This window comes from Oryctolagus cuniculus, chromosome 9, assembly GCF_964237555.1.
Source record: "Oryctolagus cuniculus chromosome 9, mOryCun1.1, whole genome shotgun sequence".
NCBI lineage: Eukaryota > Metazoa > Chordata > Mammalia > Lagomorpha > Leporidae > Oryctolagus > Oryctolagus cuniculus.
In genome coordinates, this window is record NC_091440.1 from 76346413 (window position 1) to 76370253 (window position 23841).

Here is a 23841-nt window from a genome sequence, read left to right on the forward strand (position 1 = left end):
AAATTAAAAGAATATATTCTGGCCGGCGCCGCGGCTCACTAGGCTAATCCTCTGCCTTGCGGCCCGGCACCCCCGGTTCTAGTCCCGGTCGGGGCGCCAAATTCTTTCCCGGTTGCCCCTCTTCCAGGCCAGCTCTCTACTGTGGCCCGGGAAGGCCAGTGGAGGATGGCCCAAGTGCTTGGGCCCTGCACCCCATGGGAGACCAGGAGAAGCACCTGGCTCCTAGCTTCGGATCAGCGCGGTGCGCGGGCCGCAGCGCGCCAGCCGTGGCGGCCATTGGAGGGTGAACCAATGGCAAAAGGAAGACCTTTCTCTCAGTCTCTCTCTCACTATCCACTCTGCCTGTCAAAAAAATATATATATAAAAAAAATTTTAAACAAAGAATATATTCTATGATGATGAGTTGCTTTAGGCTTAATGAATGTATTTCATTATTCTATATTTCCCCTAGGAGTTAACTTGGTGTTGTCACTAATTCACTGTCTACAGGGACTTTATAGAATATTATACCATGCACACTGAGAATCCATTGAATCTAGACATTAGTGATGGGCTGCTTAAATTATCCAAGTGACTTAGGTTTACATTGTGAAAGAACTGAAAGAGATCCCTCTCACTCCAGATTTCTGTGTGCTTATACTGACATACACTTTACCATTAACCCATTGTTTGCCAATCTAACTAAAAATTCACATGTTAGCTGGCTTTTATAATCAAATTACAGTTCTATTTTCTACGTAAGATTGTTAATCAAATGATTCAAGCTATGCAGCAGAATTGGTTGATGTAAGCTACTTATAGAATGCTGTATTTACTTTTATAACATTACTATCTGATATTTATCACAGGTCTGGACATTCTGAAAAACTAGAAGACAATGATCAAGAAGCACTTTCTGGTAATTTTTGGCCTCAGGGCAGGTTTTCCACCTAACTAAAACTGTGTTTGAGTTAGATTTTTATAAGCAAAAAATGCAAGAAGTGTTAAATCAAATTAAGGTTTCATCTAATTTGATTGAGCAGAAAAACAGCATTTTTACATTAGAAACAAACTATATTTTGAGGATATATAAAGAACTTTTATAGTAAAACTATTAACCTTATTTTGAATGGACAAAAGATTGTAGTAGACTGCTTTAAAAAAATGTACAAATGGAAAATAAGCATGAAAACATACTCAAAATCATTAGATATCTAAGAAATGCAGAATAAAATCACTATCAATATCACTATACAACTACTAGAATGATTAAATTATGATGAGTGACAAAATCAAGTGCTGACAGAAATGAGAAAGAAGCTAGAATGCAAAATGGCATGACAACTTGGGGAACAGTTTGGCAGTTTCTAATAAAGTTCACTATATATTTATCTTCTTATCAAGTAAAGTCTCAGATAGTTACCCAATAAAAATGAAAACACATGTTCACACAAATATGAGACAAAAATGTTCATCAGAGCTTTACTCATAAATCAAGATAGAAACAACCCAAAATCAAACAAGTGAAAATAAAAACAATTGGTGGTATAGCCATACAATGGTATACTACACAATAATATAAGTAATGGACTACTAATACATACGCTGCATGAATGAATCTCAAAATTGTAATGTTGAGTGACAAGTAAACACAGGGACCTGTGCTGTGACAAAGCGGGTAAAGCTGCTGCCAGCAGTACAGAAATCTCATACAGGCAACAGTTCAAGTCCTGGCTGCTCCAGTTCCCAAACAGCTCTCTGCTGTGTCCTGGGAAAACAGTAGAAGATGGCCCAAGTCTATGTGGGAGACCTGGAAGAAGTGCCAGGCTCCTGGTTTTGGATCCTCCCAGCTGCGGCCACTGCAGCAATTTAAGGAGTGAACCAGCAGATTTAAGACCTCTCTCTCTCTCTCTCTTTCTTTCTCTCCCTCTCTCTGCCTTTCTGTAACTCTGCCTTTCAAATAAATAAATCTTAAAAAAAAAAGAGAGAGAGAGAGAGAACTGGCCTGCGTCACAGCTCACTAAGCTAATCCTCCGCCTACGGCACCAGCACCCTGGGTTCTAGTCCCAGTTGGGGCGCCAGATTCTGTCCCAGTTGCTCCTCTTCCTGTCCAGCTCTCTACTGTGGCCCAGGAATGCAGTGGAGGATGGCCCAAGTACTTGGGCCCTACACCTGCAGGGGAGACCAGGAGGAAGCACCTGGCTCCTGGCTTCGGATCGGCGCAACATGCCGCCCATAGTGGCCATTTGGGGGGGGGGGGTGAACCAACAGAAGGAAGCCCTTTCTCTCTTTCTTTCTCTCTCACTGTCTAACTCTGCTTGTCAAAAAAAAAAAAAAGAGAGAGAGTGAGAGAACTAAACACAAGAGAGTATAAACTGTGTGATTTCACTTCATCTAGAAAAGATGAAACTCATCTATGACAACAGAAAGCAAATCAGTGTTTGCCAGAAGCCAAGGAGATGACCAGAAGCCAAGGAGATGAGGGAGAATAAGGCCGCAAAGGATCATGAGGGAACAGTGGGGTTAAGGAAAGATCATCCTCCTTGACTATGGCTCATTGAACAGTACAATTAAAATGGATGCATACTACTTTATGCAAACTCTTCATCAATAAATTTGATTAAAATTATATGTGGGTGTGAATTGTCACTCAGAGAGAATTGGAAAGAAAGAATGAGTCACAGGACAGAAAAAAATAGAAGATAAAAGAATCTGTGGAGAAAGAGTAGAAAGAAAGTAAAGAAAAATAAAAGATGAAGTTGAGATATTGTAGTATACAAAGTCTTCATAATTCTCAGGAGCACTGAATTGCAAAAACAAACATAAAAGCATGGCAGTGTGATGAACAACTGACTCTCCTCTGCCCTTTAATATTCTGCTTTTGGACCTAAATTAATAATTTTTTTAAAATGTAATCATTTATTTGAAAGTCAGAGCTAGGGAGAGAGAGAGAGAGAGACAGAGAGCGAGCGAGAGAGAGAGAGATCTTCCATCTGTTGGTTTACTTCCCAAATGGCTGTATCAGATGGGGTTGGGCCGTGTTGGGCCATGCCAGGCTGAAACAATGATCCAGAGGCTTCTTCCAGGTCTCCCATGTGGGTAACAAGAGCCCAAGCACTCTACATTTTCCACTGCTTTTCCCCAGCCATTAGCAGGGAGCTGGATTGGAAGTAGAGCAGTATACTTGTGGAATGGAAGAATTGATATCATCAAACTGTCCATTCTACGGAAAACAAATTACAGATTCAATGGGATCCCAATCAAAATATTGACATTCTTATCAGATATAGAAAAACACAATGCTAAAATTCATATGGAGAGGACCAGTGCTAAGCCATAGCAAGTAAAGCCACCGCTTGCAGTGCTGGCATCCCCATATGGGTGCCTGTTCAAGACCTGGCTACTCCACTCTGATCCAGCTCTCTGCTATGATCCGAGAAAGCAGTGGAAGATGGCCCAAGTCTTTGGGCCCCTGAACCCACGTGGAAGACCCTAAGGAAGCTCCTGGCTCCTGGCTTTGGATCAGCACAGCTCCGGCCATTGCAGCCGTATGGGGAGTGAAGCAGCATATGGAAGACCTCTCTCTCTCTCTGTCTCTGTTTCTGCCTCTCCCTCTCTCTGTAACTCTGCCTTTTAAATAAATAAATATTTTTAAAAATTCATGTGGAAACACAGGAGACCCTCAATAGCTAAAGCACTCTTATACAACAAAATTAAGCTAGAGGCATCACATCACAATACCAGCTTTCAGCACAAGTATGTTGCCCTGGGCCATCTTCTACTGCTTTCCCAGGTCATAGCACAGAGCTGGATTGAAAGTGGAGCAGCTGGGACTTGAACCAGAGCCCATATAGGATGCCAACACTGCAGGTGGCAGCTTTACCTGCTGTGCCACAGTGCCGGCCCCAATAACCTCATTTTAAAAATATTCTATTCATAAAGGCCAAAAATAAAATGGTACTTACATGAAGTACCTTTGGTCCAACAGCTACCATGTCAGTTAACATACCTGCTTCCCTGGGTTCAATGCCCATCTTCTGCTCCTGACTCCAGCATCCTGCTAATTCAGACACTGAGAGGCAGAAGTGATGGCTCAAGTAATTGGATCCCTGTCACCCACATGAACCTGGATTGAGTTCCCACATCCCAGCTTAAGCCTTGGCCCAGCCATGGTCATAGTAAATCAGCAGATGACAATGCATTGTGTCTCTTATTCCCTCTCCCCACCAACCCATCTCTCAAATAAATTTTTTTAAAAATATATAATAATAGTGCCTGCTCATATGAAGAGTGACAACTCGAGTTCTGAACCAGTTTTAGCTTTGGTTTCCACTGGGGTTGACCACTATTATTTAAAGAATTAATTAACTAATTAAATGAATTCATGTAATCATGTGCCACATCATGATGTTTCTGTCAATGACAGATCGCATATAAATGAGTGGTTCCATAAGATTACAATGGAGATTAAAATCTCCATGGTCTTGCGATGTTGAAATCGTTATTGTGAAACATATTACTCACATGCTTGTGGTGATGCTAATGTAAACAAACTTATGCTTAATCATATAAAAGTACAGTACATACAATTAGATACAGTGCATGATACTTTATAATGATAAATGATTTATATGTTTACCATAATATAATTTTATTGTTAGTTTGGGGTCCATTACTTCTATTATAAAAGATATTTACTGTAAAACAGTATACCATGTTACGTGTTTACATATTCTCTTGATTGTATCAAGATACCACGTCAAGTGATTGACTGATACCATCTAAGTTTGTAAAGCTTGCCCAATGATAAAATCACATGATGACACATTTCTCATATCCATGTGATTAAGTGATGCATGACTGTACTAGCACATGATATATTCCAGATTTTGGAATAGATACTAAGGCCACCCAAAAAGATAAACAATAACTCTTCCCTGAAAGTGTGTTCAATTGAGACAGAAGCAGAAATATAGAGAAATTACAATAAATATGATAATCACAGAAAATTTTTCTCAATCATTTATGTATATTTAAATCACTGGGAAAACAAATAAATTAAATTCTTTCTCCCACATCTAGAGATTCTAATGTGTGCAGCATTGGTGGCCACCTGAAGATGCTATATTTAACATTTTACAGGTAATTCTGATAGACACTAAAATTTGAGCATCATATAAGATTTTATGGGAACACTGAGGATTTCCAAAGCAGCCTAGAACAACCACTTCAAAGGAAGTGCTGGTTGAACTGGTTAAAGGATGAATAAGAGCTACCAGACAAAAACCAGGTGTAAGGTTAGAGTCTCAAAAAGGAAAAAACTATAGAGTTAAGTGAGAGTAAAGTAAAAGAGAGGGCAGCAATGGGGACTGTCAAAGTCAGATAATGGGGAGTTTTAGTTAATTAAGATGGTATTTCCAGAGTATTTGGTCTAATCAGAGACTCACTAAGTTCACAGTGTCAGTTGCTGAACTTTTCATATTAATGATTTATGTGGCTTCTTACCCCATATGCCCACCCCAAGAAAAAGGCATATGTTCAGCATCTAACAGAACTATCTTTCAATTCTTTGGTTTAGCTCACAAATTTATATTGGACTCCTCAACTTTATCCTCCCTTCTATTCATTTTCTTCCAAAATCTCAACATATTTGCTCATTTTTCTGGTCTATTTTAATCATGAATATAGGTAGTCTTGTCATCTTTCTTGAAAGATGTTTGTCCTCAACCGTTGACCCTTTCAGTTTCAGCCATCAGTGCTGAGGATCACTCTAATGCACTATAGTGGTCACTTCCCCAAACAGGTCTTCATCCTTAAGCCTTGAGGGAGATTTGGACCCCTAGATGACTGTAATTAGAAAGTCTCTTAAATTTAAAGAGGTAGATCTTTGGAAACACACAAAGGTTGTCGTGTCTTTAAGTATTTTAAGAGAGTTCTACACATATCTCATTTGGAAGGCATTTATTTTGGCTGAGTTCAGTCATAATTAATTTAAACAGACTGAATTTTATGAACCTTTGAACTATCTTGAAGCTATGTACATGAAAAAATATACAGAAGATAGGTGTTTTACAGGTTTGCCTTAGTCGAGATAATGTTGACTTGTAAGTTCGTTTTTTTCTTTGTTTTGTTTTTGCTTTGTTTGGGGGACAGAGTGCTATTACTTAAAAGATTTAAGTCTTTTCCAGAGTGCTCCAAAGATAAGCACTATTTTTGTGCTGGTAGATGGCAAAAAAAAAATTCTATTGACTAATGGATAAGGCAGTTTTATGAGGTGTGTGAATTGATGTGTGCTTAACTTTGGCCTGCAAAATCTTCTTGGGAGGTATTAGGCTAATTATCCCTTCAGCTTACTACATACCTAAAGTTACATCAAACACTGACTTATAACTTCAGTCTTTCTTGCTCCTGACCATGATTCTTTTGTAAAAGCCTTCTCTACCTTCTGTCTCTACCCAAAGTTCTTGTTCCCCTCCTCTGAAACTCTCCAAGTCCCTATCTTGTGCTTTTCCTTTCACATTATGCCTTCCAACTTAGTTTTCTAAGTTAAAAGAATATCAAAGCACAAGAAAAGTTTCTGAACACAGATAATAGCAGCTAGGATGGGACACAACATCTGAACCATCAGCACATCAAAATAGAAGCTCTTGAATTCCATATATAGGAAGAGAAACTGCACTCTTCCATCTCTGGCAATATGTTCTTTTACTGATAAGTTTTACGCACAATATACTTTTCAAAATGGCATAGCCAACATGCATTTATAGAAAACTGCAAAGTGCCTGGATTGTCATAAAACCATAAAATATAAAAATTTCCCATTTACTGATTCAAAGTTAGAAGTAGAGCAAAGGAACTGGCATTTGGCCCAGCAGGCAAGACACCATTTAGGATGTCTTCATTCCATATCAGAGTACCTGGTTTCAAACTCTACCTCTGTCTCCTGATTCCATTTTCCTTCTGAGGCAGCTGTGATGGTTCAAGTAGTTGCATCCCTGCCACTCATGGGAGACCTGGATTGAGTTCCTGGCTCCCGGCTGGCTCTAGTCCAGTCCTGGCCGTTGTAGATACTTGGGGAGTAAAGAAGTATATGGAAGATTGAGCTCTCTCCCCCTCCTTCCCTCCCTCCCTCTCAAGTGAATAATTACAAAAAAGAAAAAAGGAAGAAAGAAATAAAGGAAGGACCAGGAAGCTCAAAGTGAACGCATTTATGGGAAACAAGTCAAATGCTTGGTTTTCCCTATTTAAAGAATAAGTAAATACCAGCAAATTTAGACTTTCACAAGCTAGATTGATGTTGTTATCATTATGAATTACATTTAGGAAGTTTGTGGTCCTCATAAATTCAGAAAATAGTATGAATTTTCATAGAGCCTCTGATACAGGGGGTTTAGTTTCATTTAATTAGAATCTAATAGGAAAAAAACTGGGTTAAAATTTATTTTGCTGTAACTGTGTCCTCCAACTGCATTGCTTTTGCAAGGGCTAGAGTTATTTGCATTTGAAGTAGCTGAAAGAGGGAAATACAGTCCTACAACATTTTAGCTGGGTGATTCCTCATTGTGCTGCTGTGCATATCCTGTAACCACATCATCCCACAAAATCAACAAATCTATTTGTCAGGAAGATTTTGCTGCAACACCTTTTAGTTTTGTAACATTTGGTTTTCATCAATTCTGTATGTGGTCTTGGAACTATTGTTCTGGAATCCCATCTAGTTGGTAAGAGATAAAAATGGCCATCCCTGAAAAGATTTAGCAAGAAGCAAGGGATCAAGCACTGGGACCAGAAGTTTCATGAGACCAGGATTCCATGACAGATTCCAGGGAGTAAAGAAATCAACATGAATAAAGTTCTGCAACCCAAAGTCTCTGTTCACAATCAGAACTATTAGTGAAAATTCTCATTCTTGTGGTATAGTACTTGAGCCTTCAATAGTAACCAAAAACTAAGAGCTGTAATGTAATCTGAGATTATCTGGTATTTCAGGGAAAGCTATTGTAATTCTATGCATTTTTTAAAATGATAATCAGAAATTATACTAGACTCATTTTATTTGTTCCTTTTTCCCATTCCCATAGCAAAACACTGGAGGCTAGATAATTTATAAAGAAAAGAGGTTTATATAGCTCAAAGTTTTGTAGACATGGTGCCAGCATCAGCTCAGCTCTGGTGAGATCTCAGGGCTGAAGGCATCACATTGGCAGGAGCATGTGAAAGAGATTACATGGCAAGACAAGAAGTCAGAGAGTAGGAAGGGGGCTAGTCTTGTTGTTTTATAACAACTATCTCTTTCAGAGACTAACGCACTCTGTGTGACCAACATCTATTCCTTCTGAGGGAGGTGCACCCAGTGACTATAATTTCACACTAGTATCTACCTCTTAAAGTTTCCACCACCTCCCAACACCACCACGCTTCAGATTAAGCATCCAACACATAAACCCCTGGAGGACACACTCAACCATATCCAAACATAGCACTCATTTCAACCATTTTACTGCTCTTCAAATGGTTCTAATGCATGCATAAATTATAAGCCAGTACAGGAAGTAACACATGAACATCAAGATTCTTAATACCACTCATCATATGATCAATGAAATAGAAATGAATCGAAATACATGCAATTGTTAGATAGAGTATACGAGTCACTCATGGATGATACATGTTTTATAATGATTAATTAAGTATTGAAAAATTATGATGAGATCTTTATCCTGAAGACTCTGTTTGATGGGGGAAGAAGAGAAGCTTGATGGGAGTAAAGAAAACAATATTAATAAAACTATGCAGCCCAGAGGCTCAGAGCATATGTATGAGAATTATGAATAGGAAAGATGACTTATTACACTGGGTTTGTGTTTCATATTCCTGAAAACTAAAAATAATTGGAGAACAGAGAGTCAGAAGCCAAAATAGTGAGATTAACCCTTACTCAGTCACTTATGGAAGGCATTACAGTACAGCAGTTATGAGCCTAAGTGCCCTGCCACCACATTCACCCATCCTGCCCTTAGGATAGGGATGGGGCAATCTTTGGATCCTGTCCTTTTATTTTATAAACTGTGAGCTCTATGTTCTTGGGTAAGTTGCTGAACTCTAAGACGCTCATTGTTCTCCAGTTAAATGATAATTAAATACCTCAGGATTCTTGTGAGGATTAAGTCTATCCATTTAGTACTTTAGTACATTAGTACTTTAGAGCTGCACCTAACGCAGAATAAGTCTTCCATAATTGCTGGCTATAATTCTTATTAATGAAATGACATAACCAACATGAAGTAATATAAGCCAAAAATATTTAGGAAGATGCCAAAATGTATTGGAGAAGGGTTATTCTAAAATATGAGACCAGTAAAAAAAATCACCAATTTTTTATGTGCACAGTAATTAAAGGCTACACTAAGGTAGTAGCAAATGGAAAGTACAAAAAGGGGAAAATGCCAGAAAATTTCAAAGTTAAATTTGTCAGAATTTAGGAATTATCTATGGGAGGTAATAAAAAGAAATAAGCTAAGGTGGCTCTACGAGCTCATTACTAAAGAAACATATCCTTTTGTAAAAATCAGGAGTTAAATTAGTAAATGGGGAGACAGTTTAAATGAAAAGATCATTGTTCATATAAGTATGATGATTTTGCTGTGCTCAGATGGCATTCAGGGAAAATGTCAACTAGAGTCCTGACCAGATAACCAAAGCTTACAAATGGTTGGGCTAGAAAGATGTGTAATTCATCAGCTTAAAATGATAAGATAGAATATTGATGGGTAGGGTATTATATGGACAGAAAAAGAAAAGAGAGTGACTGGGATATGACTTTGGAGAATACCAATCTTTGCACCAGCAAGGAAAAAGACTAACCATTGTTTTCAGAGAAAGAACAACCTGGAATAAAAAAGAAGCACTAATCCAGAGGCCAAGAAAGAAAAGCTTTCAATAAGTGTGTATTAGTTATCACAGGGTGAATGCTAAGGAAGCAAAAAAAAAAAAAGGTCATTATTAATAAACATTTATTTAGTGTTTATTGTTTACTGGAAGATCACTACTGATTCTTTTGGGTTTGTTGTTATTTTTTGTTTTTATTTATTTAAATTTTTATTAATATAAAGAGAACAAATTTTATGCATTCCACAGGTACAATTCCAAGAAGACAACCACATTTCCCTCAACAATTTTTGTTGTTATTTATTTGAAATTCAGAACTACAGAGAGAGGGAGAGAGAACTTCCTTCTACTGGCTCACTCACCAAATGACCAAATCCTACCTAAAGCCAGGAGCCAGGAGCCTGGAACTCCATCAAGTTCTCTCACATGGGTGGAAGGGGCTCAAACACTTGGGCCATCTTCACCTGCTTTCCCAGGAGCTGAATTGAAAGTGGAGCAATCAGGACTTAACCCGGCACCCACATGGAATGTTGGTGCTATGATGTGGCCCCTGCTAATGATTATTAAGAGCAAATTCAAGGCTAGAGCCGCAGCTCACTAAGCTAATCCTCCGCCTGCAGCGCTGGCACCCTGATTTCTAGTCCCGGTTGGGGTGCCGGCTTCTGTCCCTGTTGCTCCTCTTCCAGTCCAGCTCTCTGCTGTGGCCCGGGAAGGCAGTGGAGCATGGCCCAAGTGCTTGCGCCCTGCACCCACATGGGAGACCAGGAAGAAGCACCTGGCTCCTGGCTTCGGATCGGCACAGCGCGCCTGCCGTAGCGGTCATTAGGGGAGTGAACCAACTGAAGGAAGACCTTTCTCTCTGTCTCCCTCTCTCACTGTCTAACTCTGCCTATAAAAAAAAGCAAATTCAAAAGAACAGTGAGTAGATTACAAAGATTAAAGAAGTCATAATAAGTAAAACAAAGTCATCAAATACAGTCCCTATCTTTGAGACATAAAATAGTCAACCTGAAAGAGATCGAATAGGAAGAAGCATTAATTAAGCAGAAGGCCCAATTGGTGATTACTTTTGGCATGGATTTTTGTTGTGTGTTTCAAGACAAGGTGGAAGGGGTGATATGTGTAGGCATCTACCACTAAGAATAGAAGCTCAATCAATCAGAACAGATGCCCCCTAGCATGAGACATCAGTGAAGAAAAGCCGAAGAAATCCTGTTTTTAAGTATTGGAAGACCAGAACATGTCTATAAAAGGAAGACAGACTTCCCGTAGAGACAGAGAGAGGGGAGATGACTGATTGACCAATGTTATGGAAGAGACTGAAAAACATATGGTAGGGAGAACACATGACAATTTAGTCACAGAAAAAAAGAAATACATTTTACCTTGCCATAGGAAAAAAAGTGAAGCCAAAGTTAGGGGAAGGGAATGGTTGCAGTAATACATGAGGACAATGGGAGAAAACTTTCAGGAGTTCATGGTGGATAACATGGACAAAGACAGCAGTGGTGATGAGTATAGAGTAAGAGAAGTTATGAGATTGGAAGTTGAGGAGCAATAAAAATCTAAAACAGCTGCTATGAAGAATGCAATAAGAATTTAACAAGCAGTAAATAAAGAAAAGGATTGACAAGTCGCATTAAGAACCCAAATGAAGTTGGATAGCATGAATTTGCAGTGGACCAAGTCTGCAGTTTCGTGACTTTCTGTAACATCTAGCAATTTACATGGTCTTGTCACCTCATCAGTTGTTCCTCAATGCATACTTTCCTCTTCAATTTTTTTTTAAATCCACTTTTCAATAAATCCAATAATGAGCTAGGACCCCGAGCATCTGATAAAAATCTATGTAGCACAAGAAAAAACAAAATTACATTTAACCTAGTTTTTGTTTGATTTTCCCTCCATGATTCTTATACTCACAATGTTTTACCAATGAATGACCAAATGAATATTATTTTCTATTAAAGTAAGATTATAAAAATATGATTACAGGGATCAGCGCCATGGCTCACTTGGTTAATCTTCCACCTGTGGTGCCAGAATCCCATATGAGCTCGGGTTCTAGTCCTGGTTGCTCCTCTTCCAGTCCAGCTCTCTGCTGTGGCCCAGGAAGGCAGTGGAGGATGGCCTAAGTGCTTGGGACCCTGCATCCAGACCAGGAAGAAGCACCTGGCTCCTGGCTTCGGATTGGTGCAGTGCCGGCCATAGCGGCCATTTGGGAAGTGAACCAACGAAAGGAAGACCTTTCTGTCTCTCTCTCTCACTGTCTATTACTCTATCTGTCAAAAAAAAAAAAAATCATATAATTGCAGAGCCTTAGTCCACCCGAACGAGGATGGACTGGGTCCGAAGAAAGGTAAGTGCGACATTCGCCCGTTCCCCAGCCTCCCAATCCCGGAGACAGTCAGACACAGCGGGGAATCAAGTCAAGCAAGCAAGAACTCAGTTTATTGCACATGTAGCAAAGCCTTTTAAAGCGCAAAACCACAGGATTACTGGGGCAGGGCATAAGGACCAACCAATTACTTAAAAGGTCAAAGGTCATTTTACGGGGCAACTTTTTACAGGACCAGCCACATGTCTGTACACTCGTCATCAGTTGTCATCACCTCCCCTGATGCTGTGTGGCCAATCAGCTTTGGTGGTAAATGACTTTGAGTACTGCCCACCTTACTTCCTTTGGGCGCCATCATTGAGTTGCCTTGTGTGCCTAATTTCCCCACAGGCAGCATCTGAGGTTAGTTCATTTCTGTTAGTAAAGCAATATAACAAGATTTTCCACATATAATTACCATAATAAATGTAAAAATTCAATTAAATTACTTAACTTAACTGATATTCATATTTTATTCCAAGGGTTGGCAAACAAAAGTCAGCCCACCATCTGGTTTATGTATATCCTATAAGTTAAGAATAGTTTTGTACTCTTAAGTGGTTGGAAAAAAAAAGAATTTTATGACTTGTTAAAATTGTATGATATTTGAATTTCAGCATTCTTGAATATTTTATTAAAACACATCCATGCTCATCATTGACATGCCTATGGTTGTTTAACAACTCAAAGACAACATTGAGTAGTCATAACATATCTTTATGGCCCAGCTTTTCCTTACCAAATGAAATACTTGAGTCAACTGCTTTATTAAAGAAAAATGGGTTTATTTTGGCTCCTGACTCTGGAAAAACAAATAGCATTGCACAGGCTCTAGAAAGCACCCCAGCCCCCAGCTGCCTCACATAGCAGGAGTATGTGTCTTTGTGTCTTAAGTGTTCTCTCTCCCTTTGTTTTTATAAAGCCATCAGGATTCAATCATGGAAGCCACACCCTAAATAAACTAATCCAATCACTTTCCAAAGGCACCACCATAGTCTGAGTTGCCACCCTCTTAATACCTAACCAATTATGCTGAGTTCATGTTCATACACAGAACACACAGAGCCTAAAATACTGGCTAGCAGTCCCTTTACAGAGTGTGCCAAACCTTTCTCCACTCATCCATTTAACCAATATTCACTGAACATCTAGTCTATATTAGGTATTAAGTATTTGGAAAATAAAGGAATGGAAAAGGGACACAGTTCTTACTCTTCTGGATACTCTATTCTCCTAGAGGTGATAAGTTAATGCTATTTTAAAAGATCTAGCCCTCTTGAGCTCTGGGTGGAGTCCACACTCTGGCCAGATGTGGCTTCTGGGCTCCTGATCTAATTCTAATTCATACCCCACCACCTAGCAAAGTCAACCAAAAAAGCAGAGATGAAGTTTTAATTCAAGAATTTTTACTTTGGAATAAATAATAAGATTGTAATCTGATACATATATGCTCAGGCCAGGATGGCAGCTGGTATGTTCAGGGAACAAAAGAAAGGTTAGAGGTTGATTAGGACAAGGAATTCTATGTAAGCGAAAGTTTACAAGCACTTTCGCACTTTTGGGAGCCAGCAAGCTCTAAGCAGAGGCAGTTACCACGTAAAGTTAGTCTTAAGACTATAGTTGGCAGTTCCGACGTCAGCTGCTGAGTAAAATTAGTCTTAAAGATAGGGCAGGCTGTTTCGTTGGGTTGTTTCCGTGCGACCGTTCCTGGAGCAGACGATCTTGCCCTGAATGTTTTCCTTCCCATAGTTTCTCTACTCCATTTTAATGAGATGTGACAGAAATATTTTATAATGAATTTTCAGACCGTCAAGACGGAAGGCAGCACAAGGGGACTTGCCTCTCCAGGTGAGTGAAGGTCACTGTGCAAGTCATTGAAAATAATAAAAATAAAGAGTTCACATAAACTCGTAATGAGCAGATGGAAGTCAGGTCTCGAAGAATTAGTATCTGGCGCCAGGTGCATGCAGAGTGGCCTCTGGGTCTGGGACTGGATGGTCAAAGTCTGTCCTAGTCCCCGTGCCAGTAGAGTTGGCAGAATTCTCCAGTGAAGGCAGAGATCTGAAGGGCAAAGATGAGGAAAAGGCTACAGAAGCTGCTACAAGAGGGCTTGAGACTCCAGGGTTGCTCTCGGCTATTTGTCTTCTCAAGTTCTGGGCAGCTCCTCCCTTTCTCTTTTTTGTGTTCTTAAGAGGTAAGTATTAGTTCTGGAGACCTCACAGAGCTATTTAGTCCAGGCCTGGGTCTAAGAGCAGGCTTGGGGCTTCAGGAGAGGCGAGCAGGTGTCGGGCCGGAGCCGTCGCTGGCCTTGGTGTCTTCCTCGATCTTCCACAACACCAGACTCATGCAGGAACTGGCGTCCTCCTGGGAGTTGTGCCCACGCACGTCATCCTGGATGACCTTGTGGAGGTAGTCGGCCATGAGATTCCGCAGCGAGCGCTTGAACGGGAGGCCCAAGTGATGGGGGAAGAGCACAGATGTGTCCACCACCGTGCAGTGGATGACCTTCAGGGTCAACAGGTCGCTCTCCAGGCTGTGCCCGATGAGGATGGTGTCGGCGCTGAACAGGCTCAGCAGGACGGCCTGGACGTCGCGCAGCGTGACGTTGGTGTGGGCGAGGTCGGCCTCGGTCACCCCGGAAAACTTGGTGTTATAGTCCACGATCTCGTTATCGGGCTTGACGAAGGTGTCGTACACCACTCGCATTTCGGGGTCCACCACCGTGACCCGCGTCAGCTCCAGCCCCAGCGTTGTGTAAGACATTTCGCAGTCAAGGGCGTAGACGCCGGGCTGGGCGGGGTGAGACCGCGCCCTCTCCGGGGTCTTCACAAACCCTTGGAGGTTTTCCTTCCGGCCGTCTTGGACATGCCGCTTGGCGACCCGGCAGCCGGCAGAGCCCAAAGCCTCCGCGCAGCATATGTACCTGGTCTCCCAGCCGCCAGCCGCCTCTGCCGGCCGAAGCCGCCCCCAGTGGTAGCGACACTCCTGGTCGCCAGCACTGAGGCCCGAAGGCAACACCGGGTACTTGGTGCCACAGCGGCAGCAGATTCTGCAGGAGGCGTCTTTGGGCAGCTTCTCCTGGCCTTTGAAGAGGATGGCTCCCCCTGGCCGCTCAGGGTGCGGGAAGGGGTAGCCGTTCTCCTTGAGCTGGTCTTCGGTGAGCAGGTAGCGGCCGAGGTGCCTGTACAGGGAGGCGCTGTTGGGACTTGGCGCGGCGCTGGGCACTAGGCCCCTGAGCCTCCGGAGGGTGCTCGCGGCGACGTCCACATAGATTCTTTTGCTGGGGCTGCAGTCGTAGGCCACCTTCTCCTCGTTCAGCGCTTTCTCTGTGGCCTCCTGATTGGAAGAGCAGAACTTGAGACATTCCTCGATAAACAAGCTGAGGTAACGTTGGCGGACCACAGAGGGGACTTTGCCCTCACGCTCTTTGGAGACGATGGGTTTGTTGAAACCCTGGGAGGCGGGGCTGGAAGCGATCCCCTTGGACGGGATGGTGGTGGTGGTCTTGGGCACCATCCCCGACCACGTGCGCGCCTTGGGTGGCCGGCTGCCAGGCTCGGGGACTGGGACGGGCAGGCTGCTGCTGGCCGCGAGGGGCCTCTTGGCACCTATGGGCACTGCGGACGAGCCGGGCTTGGCGACATAGGCAGTCCTCCTTTTCTCACCGGGGGCTGAGATGTAGACCGAGTAAGGCTCCTCAGGCGGCCGGGGGGCAGCTTGTAGCCAGCGGAATGATTCCATGTGCGCCTGTGGGGCCGGCCAGAACCACCCGTTCTGAGGTGTCCCGGGCCAGGCCCGGGACAACGCCGGGCCTCTCCTCGGGGGCTCGGCATGGATGACGACAAATTTGGGGGCCTGGGTGCACATCTGAGGCACCCAGATCAAGCCGCCCCAGGCAGGATGGTAGCAAGGCGGCAGGAACGCCACGGCGGAGCGGACCACCCGTTCGGCCCTCCTCTGAGATTCTGGATACCCTGGCGGGAACCAGCAGGGCGCAGTGGCCCTCAAGCTCATGCTGCCTCACAGTCCCGGAGCGTCTCTGTGAGAGATCCGTGCTCCTGGCCCTTATATAGGCCGAGGGTGGGGCGGAAATCCCTGGTCCTGTTTAGGTACACACCTTAATCTGCTATTTTTTGATTTGATTTTCCTCAGTATTCTAGCTTCCGAAGTCCCAGGGGCCCCTCTACTGAGAAAGGTCTAATGTTTGGATCAGTGGATCTCCTAGATTGTAATTTTGGAGCCAGGTTCTATGCCCTGAACTTTTCCCGCGCTTACTCACAGAACCCTGCAGGGACCCTAGGATCTTAAAACCTCAGTGGTTGCTGCCGCGGCACCACAGAGGAAGAAATCAAGGCTTTAAGTGTCCGTACTTTGCCCAAGAACACACAGTCCAGCGTGAGCCAGTTAGTCTGGAAGACGCTGGTTACTCTGGGGCTGCTTCGTGTCTCATTCTTCCTTGCTTGCCGACCCCTCCCCAGCCCTGTGGACCATTTGAGGCAGGATGTGGACAGGACTCATTTCTGTCCCAGGACACAGGCGGACTTGGATGCAAGTTGAATTCATGGGCACAAGGACATAGAGACCTTATTTCTGAAGATGGGTGGGCAGGTAGGGACTGTGAGAATAATCTTGGTACCCAGAAGTTCTTTCTCCCCTTCACCCTTTAAAACCAGGATAAATTTCAAAAGGGAGACATTAAATTAAAAGACAATAAATTAGAAGAGAAATTGAGGGCTGTAATGGTAAAAAGCACCTGGGCTTTGTACTTGTCAGAGGCCTGGCTTAAGTGAAGTTCTAGAAGAATCTTAAAAGTTAATATTCATACCAAACCACTTATCACCAATAAAAATTGATTTAAATTCTTAGAGATAAAGATAGGAAAAGTTGTACTGATCAAAGATTTCAGTATATAAATTTATCATGGACTATGAATATAAAATGTATGTAAAGTTCCATTCAAAAATAATGAATGGATTTAAAATTGATAATGGACTTAAAATTCGACCAATAAAATATCAGTGGATATGGCATTTCCTGTGTGTCTCACAGTTTGAGAAAACCAGGTATGAATGAAAATTTATAAGCCATATATTTACTCTGAAAGATTTTACACCATTCAAGTAAATAAGACTTATGTGGATATGAAATAATATAATAATAACATGATTTTATATAGCACAATGCAAAATTTTATTGTATAATGTAAATGGACAGTCAAAAGTGAAGCGAAACAGGGCTGTCTGGATTTACTAAAAAAGATTGCAAAAACATACAAAAAAAAGATGTGACATCATGGATAGGATTCATCCATAAGCTGTAAATACATCAAGAGAAAGGTAGTTGGCATTTCAGGTAGCAGACATGATGAAGGCACACACTAGACATGTACATGGAGTGTAGGTGAAAAATACAATGAGTCCTATAAAAGGGGGCATTGAGGATCAGGAATTTGAATAATTATAGACATATCCTTGATAACAAAGAAAGAACCCCTGAATTCTAGTTTGGTAATATTTTCATTGAATCATGAAATCATTTTTTCTGTATCACAATTAGATGTTTAAGTCCAAAATAAAAATAAAAATGAAAGAAAAGAGCACAAATATATTCCCCAAGAGATATACGACACTACAAGGGTAGCCATAGAGTATAGATTTTGTAGAACACTGTCCTCCCTAGCTGTCCTTAAGATAAATTCCAGGAAGAGCATTTGGACAGGAAAACTTTTCTCACTAGGGCAGTGCATCACATGCTGTATTTGGTACAAATATATTTCTATAAAATATTTTGTAACTATCACAGTTTTGGTATCATGTTAAAATGCTCTTGTTCACATGTTTTTGTTCATTCCTAGTAAAAACATTTGTTTGCCATTAGGGATTCATGAGTAGAATGTTATATGTTATGTGTATTGTGTGTAAATTTTAATTAGACCACTTTCTGAAACTATTTTAGCTTAAATCATTAGTAAAGATTTCCATCCCTAAAAATTTAACTACACATTCTCCCTGAATGAAATTCCCAGTTACCAGAAGCAGAAAGCTGGCTCTTACAAGAGTTTGGGGAGACTATTCATTAGAACTGAAAACAAAAACTCCAGCAGAGACTGGAAATCAGACAAATTTGGAATTCTAAATAGCTGAACATGTCTTTGGGAATCCATCTGGAATGAATTTCAGGTGATTCCCATGCAGAGAGGCAGTTTCTAGTGTCAAATGAAAACCATATCCAAAAGTTTAAATCTGAAGTTGTGTTTAATAAGCCTTCTTGAAACTGAGTTTATAACCTTCCTCTAAATCAACAAATCGAAGGAAAGATATAAAAGCAAAGCCATATAAAACCAAAACCTATCAGATTTTCTAATTTTTTCTATTATAAATTAGTTTGGCACAGTTGTCACCAATAAATTGAAATTAATTTTTCATTGTTACATCTTCACCAGAACCAAAACATATCTACCATGTTCTTCCTAAATATTTCTTAATTATCCAGGTAAATCTGTAGCCAACATTAAGTCTTGCTACTTTTATTATATTACAAATGTATTATAAGCTCCTCTTCCTGTATTTGAAAACTCAGCTGGTTACAGTGACTCATTTATCTCTGCTATCCAGATTAGAAATCTCTTTGTTTGCCTTCCTCCTCTTCATTTTCTTCATTTAATTGGTTGCCAAGTATAGAATGAAGGAGAAATTTGACTGCAACAATTTTACAACCTATTGATCAACCATATTGCTTGATTTACTTGTCTGAACTAATGAGGTTTGTGACCCTTCCATATTGTTCCATGCATTTTTCCCCCAGTGCCACATAATTGAAAGGGATTAATTTACCAGACTAATGTTAAATACTAGGCCTTCAGAATTCTGAGATTATCTTTGCCTTTAATAATTAAGTAGTATGGATTTAGGCCCATTTTACCTGTTTCTTGTGAACTATTGCTACCCCACACTGTACTGTGGAACACTAGAACCTATTACTTCTATCTAATTGTGCTTTTGTACCCATTATCCAACTTTATCTTTTTCTCCCTACTCTTCATCTCAAGTAATCACTATTGACTATTTTTTTTTTTTTTTTTTTTTTTTAATTTTTTTTTTTTTTATTTTTTTTTAAACTTTTATTTAATGAATATAAATTTCCAAAGTACAGCTTATGGATTACAATGGCTTCCCCCCCATAACGTCCCTCCCACCCGCAACCCTTCCCTTTCCCACTCCCTTTCCCCTTCCATTCACATCAAGATTCATTTTCGATTCTCTTTATGTACAGAAGATCAGTTTAGCATACATTAAGTAAAGATTTCAACAGTTTACTCCCACACAGAAACATAAAGTGAAAAATACTATTTGAGTACTAGTTATAGCATTAAATCTCAATGTACAACCCACTAAGGACAAAGATCCTACATGAGGAGTAAGTACACAGTGACTCCTGTTGTTGACTTAACAAATTAACACTCTTGTTTATGGCATCAGTAATCACCCTAGGCTCTTGTCATGAGTTTCCAAGGCTATGGAAGCCCCCTGAGTTCACTGACTCTGATCATATTTAGACAAGGCCATGGTCAAAGTGGAAGTTCTCTCCTCCCTTCAGAGAAAGGTACCTCCTTCTTTGATGACCCGTTCTTTCCACTGGGATCTCACTCGTGGAGATCTTTCATTTTTTTTCCCCAGAGTGTCTTGGCTTTCCATGCCTGAAATACTCTCATGGGCTTTTCAGCTTGATCCGCATGCCTTAAGGGCTGATTCTGAGGCCAGAGTGCTGTTTAGGACATCTGCCATTCTATGGGTCTGCTGTGTATCTCACTTCCCATGTTGGATCATTCTCTCCATTTTTGATTCTATCAGCTAGTATTTGCAGACACTATTCTTGTTTATGTGATCCCTTTGGTTCTTAGTCCTATCATTATGATCAATTGTGCACAGAAATTGATCACTGGGACTAGTGAGATGGCATTGGTACATGCCACCTTGATGGGATTGAATTGGAATCTCCTGGTATGTTTCTAACTCTACCGTTTGAGGTAAGTCAGCTTGAGCATGTCCCGAATTGCACATCTCTTCTAATGAAGAACTGGATTAAGGATTCCTCTGGGTTGCCTTTAGAAATCTCTTTTTTTTTTAATAATAGGTAAAATCCAACAATTTTATGTAGTACAAGCAAGTGGTATTTATCCCACGTAAGCAAGGCTGTCAGCATTTTAAAAAATCAATAAATTGGACATACTACACAAACTGCAAAAATGTTAAATGATTACATCAACTTTTGTAGAAGATATTTGGCATAAAAAAACTGAGCAAACAAGAAACAGAAGAGAAATTCCTCATCTAGATAAAGAATATCTACCAAAACCAGCTTTAATAGTGAAATTGGACAGTTTTCCCTTAAGTTGGGGAAAGGCGGAAGTGTCTTTTTCTCACCACTACTTTTCAATATTATGGTGGAATTACTAGACAGTGCAGTAACACAAAGAAAGGATACAAAATGCATACATATTGGGAAGGAAGACATAAAACTGCTAGCAAATGTCATTATTGCATGTATAGAAAATTCAAAAGTACATCATAAGTACCCCTGGAACAATGTTAGTGTAGCAAAGTGGCGAATTACATGTACAATTTGATTGTTGTTCCATGTATGGGTAAGAGCTAGGATTTGAAATTTGAAAACAAAATTAAGCATCATTTAAAATTGCATCAGGTTAAAAAGCAAATCCCAATCGGTGTTTTTTAACTGGACAGTTCAGGCCATTAACGTTCAATGTGACTAATGAAAAGTGGTAACTTTGCCCTGCCATTTGCCAAAGATAAGTTCTAATATATGCTTTGAATTCCCTGTGATCTTTTGCTGTGAGGTTTCCTTCCTTTATCTTCTTTCATACTGATGACCGTGTTTCTGTGTTTCTGTGTGTAACACATCTTTAAGCATCTGTTGCAGGGCTGGACGAGTGGCGACAAATTCTTTCAATTTCTGTTTGTTATGAAACGTCTTTATTTCACCTTCATTCACAAATGATAGCTTTGCAGGATATAATATTCTGGGCTGGCAGTTTTTCTCTCTTAGTACCTGGGCTATATCTCGCCATTCCCTTCTAGCTTGTAGAGTTTCTGATGAGAAGTCAGCAGTGAGTCTGATTGGCGATCCTCTGAAAGTAATCTGACGTTTCTCTCTTGCACATTTTAGGATCTTTTCTTTATGTTTCACTGTGGAGAGTTTAATTACAACGTGTCGTGGTGAGGATCTCTTTTGGTCGTGTTTATTAGGGGTTCTGTGAGCTTCCTGTACTAGGATTTCTCTGTCCTTCTCCAAACCTGGGAAATTTTCTGCTAATATCTCACTAAAAAGGCCTTCTAATCCGTTCTCCCTCTCCATGCCTTCAGGAACTCCTAGAACCCGAATGTTGGGTTTTTTAATAGTATCCTGAAGATTCCTGACAATATGTTTTAGATTTCTAATTTCCTCTTCTTTTCTTTGATCTGACTGTATCCTTTCCTGTTCTCTCTCTTCTAAGTCCGATATTCTCTCTTCTGCTTCACCCATTCTGTTTGTAAGGCTCTCTATTGTGTTTTTCATTTGATCTATTGAATTCTTCACTTCAGTCACTATCACAGTTTCCTGTTGTACTAATTGTTTCGTTTCATTTTGATTCCTCCTTAATATTTCATTTTCACGAGAGAGATTTTCTATCTTGTCCATTAAGGCTTTATGTAGTTCAAGAATTTGTTTTTGAGAACTTCTTAATGTTCTTATCAATTTTTTGAGATCTGCTTCTTGCATTTCTTCTATGTCATCATCTTCATAATCTTGAATTGGGGTGTCTTTTTCATTTGAGGGCGTCATGGTGACTTCCTTGTTTTTATTACCTTGGTTTTTGCGTTTGTTATTTGGCATATTGGAGATATTTGGTTTCTTCACTGTGGTGCTTTTTCTTGTTATACTATGACTCTAGATTAAGTGGACTATCTGTTTTTGATGGAGCCTTAGGGCTTGAGATGGGTGTGGCCTGAGAGCTCTGTTTGGTGTCCCAAAGGTGACACTCCCAGGTTAGGAATGGTAAATCTCTCTCTCTCTCTCTTTCTTTTTTTGATTCAAAAGGGAAGTAATTCCGCACAGCTGAACGAAGTTGGAGGTAGTTAGCAGGCAAATGATATACCCACAGGAGCCAGAGATTGGAAGCTCTTTCCCAAGGACCACACAGGGAATCTGTTTGGCCCTCAGAGTGGGTTCAAATTCTCCTTCAGTCTCCCACTGGGTTGCCAAAGTTACGGAATTGTAGCGTCTCTGGAGAGTACTCAGGTGAATTCCGTGAGTTCTCTCCCCCACCGTCTCTTTTTTCACAGTCTCAGTTCAGTAGCACCACAAATTTACTAGGTCCTAATCTCCTGTTAATTAGCCCCGCCCAGAGTCAGGGTTTTCTGCTAGGCTCAGGGCCAGTGCAGACCTGAGGTCGCTCTGCTTATGACATATGTCCAAGATGGCGCCTGCTCTTTGTCTTGCTCGCCCTTGAGAGGTGAGCAGAGAGAGAGAAACCCGTGTCCGTATCAGTCACTTTTTTTTTTTTTTCTCTCTCTCTCTAGCCTGGTGAACTTTTCCCCCACTGGGGTCGTTCCCTCTAGTCTCTCTCCGCTTGCCTGCCGGTGTCTCGGGCTATTGAGGTTCGGCTCACCTTGCGTTCCAGCGCTGGTGTGTTGAGTCTGCCGCTGGTGTCCCGAACTGTGGGCTCCCACGCTCTCCACACAGGTCCGCTGTGAATCACGCGTTCTGGAAGAGTTTCTTCTGCTGTTTCCTCCCCTACTCTTCCTTGAACCTGCAGTATCTCCACTTTTATTAAACTATCTCTCCCCGGACTATCAGTGTGCTCCCTTCCTATTCCGCCATCTTGCCTCTGATACTATTGACTATTTTTAAACTCACCTGAACATGACTATGCAGCATTCTAATGGCTCTATAATATTCCATTGTGCATATATAGCATATCTTCTGTGTCCATTTGACCATAAATAGATATTTAGGTTGATTCCATATGTTAGCTATGCACATGGCAGTTCAGGTATCTCTTCCATATACTGATTTGATTTCCTTCAGATATATACCCAGAATTCATGTGGCTAACCATATAACAGATTTATTTTCAGTGTTTTGAAGAACTTTCATACCATTCTCCATAATGGCTATACTAATTTACATCCCCACTAACTGCGAATAAGAATTCTTTTTTATGTGCATCCTCACCAGCATTTATTATTTTTGTCTTTTTATTAATAGCCAGTATGACTTGAGTGATATGGTATATAATTGTGATTTTGATTTGCATTTCCCTGATGGATAGTGATATTGAGCATTTTCATATATTTGTTAGTCATTACTATTCAAATTGTAGTTATGAAATGCATGAAGTTTGTGTCACTTAAATAAAAGATTTCTGGGGGAAAAAGAAATAAAAGAAAGGAAAAAAACTAAAATAAATTTTAAAAGAGAAAAAAATAAGAATCCAAAAATGTATATTACTATCAATAAAACAAGCACCAGAAAAAGAAATCTATTCAGCTCCTTTTCCTGTTTCTTAACTGAACTGTTTTGTTGTTGTTGACTG

At 40.7% G+C, this 23841-nt stretch overlaps 1 protein-coding gene across 1 annotated transcript; it reads right to left on the bottom strand.

Moving 5' to 3' along the window:
• Positions 1 to 13681: 13681 nt before the first annotated feature.
• On the bottom strand, positions 13682 to 16265 carry LOC100357176 (RNA exonuclease 1 homolog). Its single transcript, XM_051831784.2, has one exon. It carries the CDS (start codon positions 16257 to 16259, stop codon positions 14511 to 14513), a length of 1749 nt encoding a protein of 582 aa, XP_051687744.2. The 5' UTR covers positions 16260 to 16265; the 3' UTR covers positions 13682 to 14510.
• Positions 16266 to 23841: the final 7576 nt, after the last annotated feature.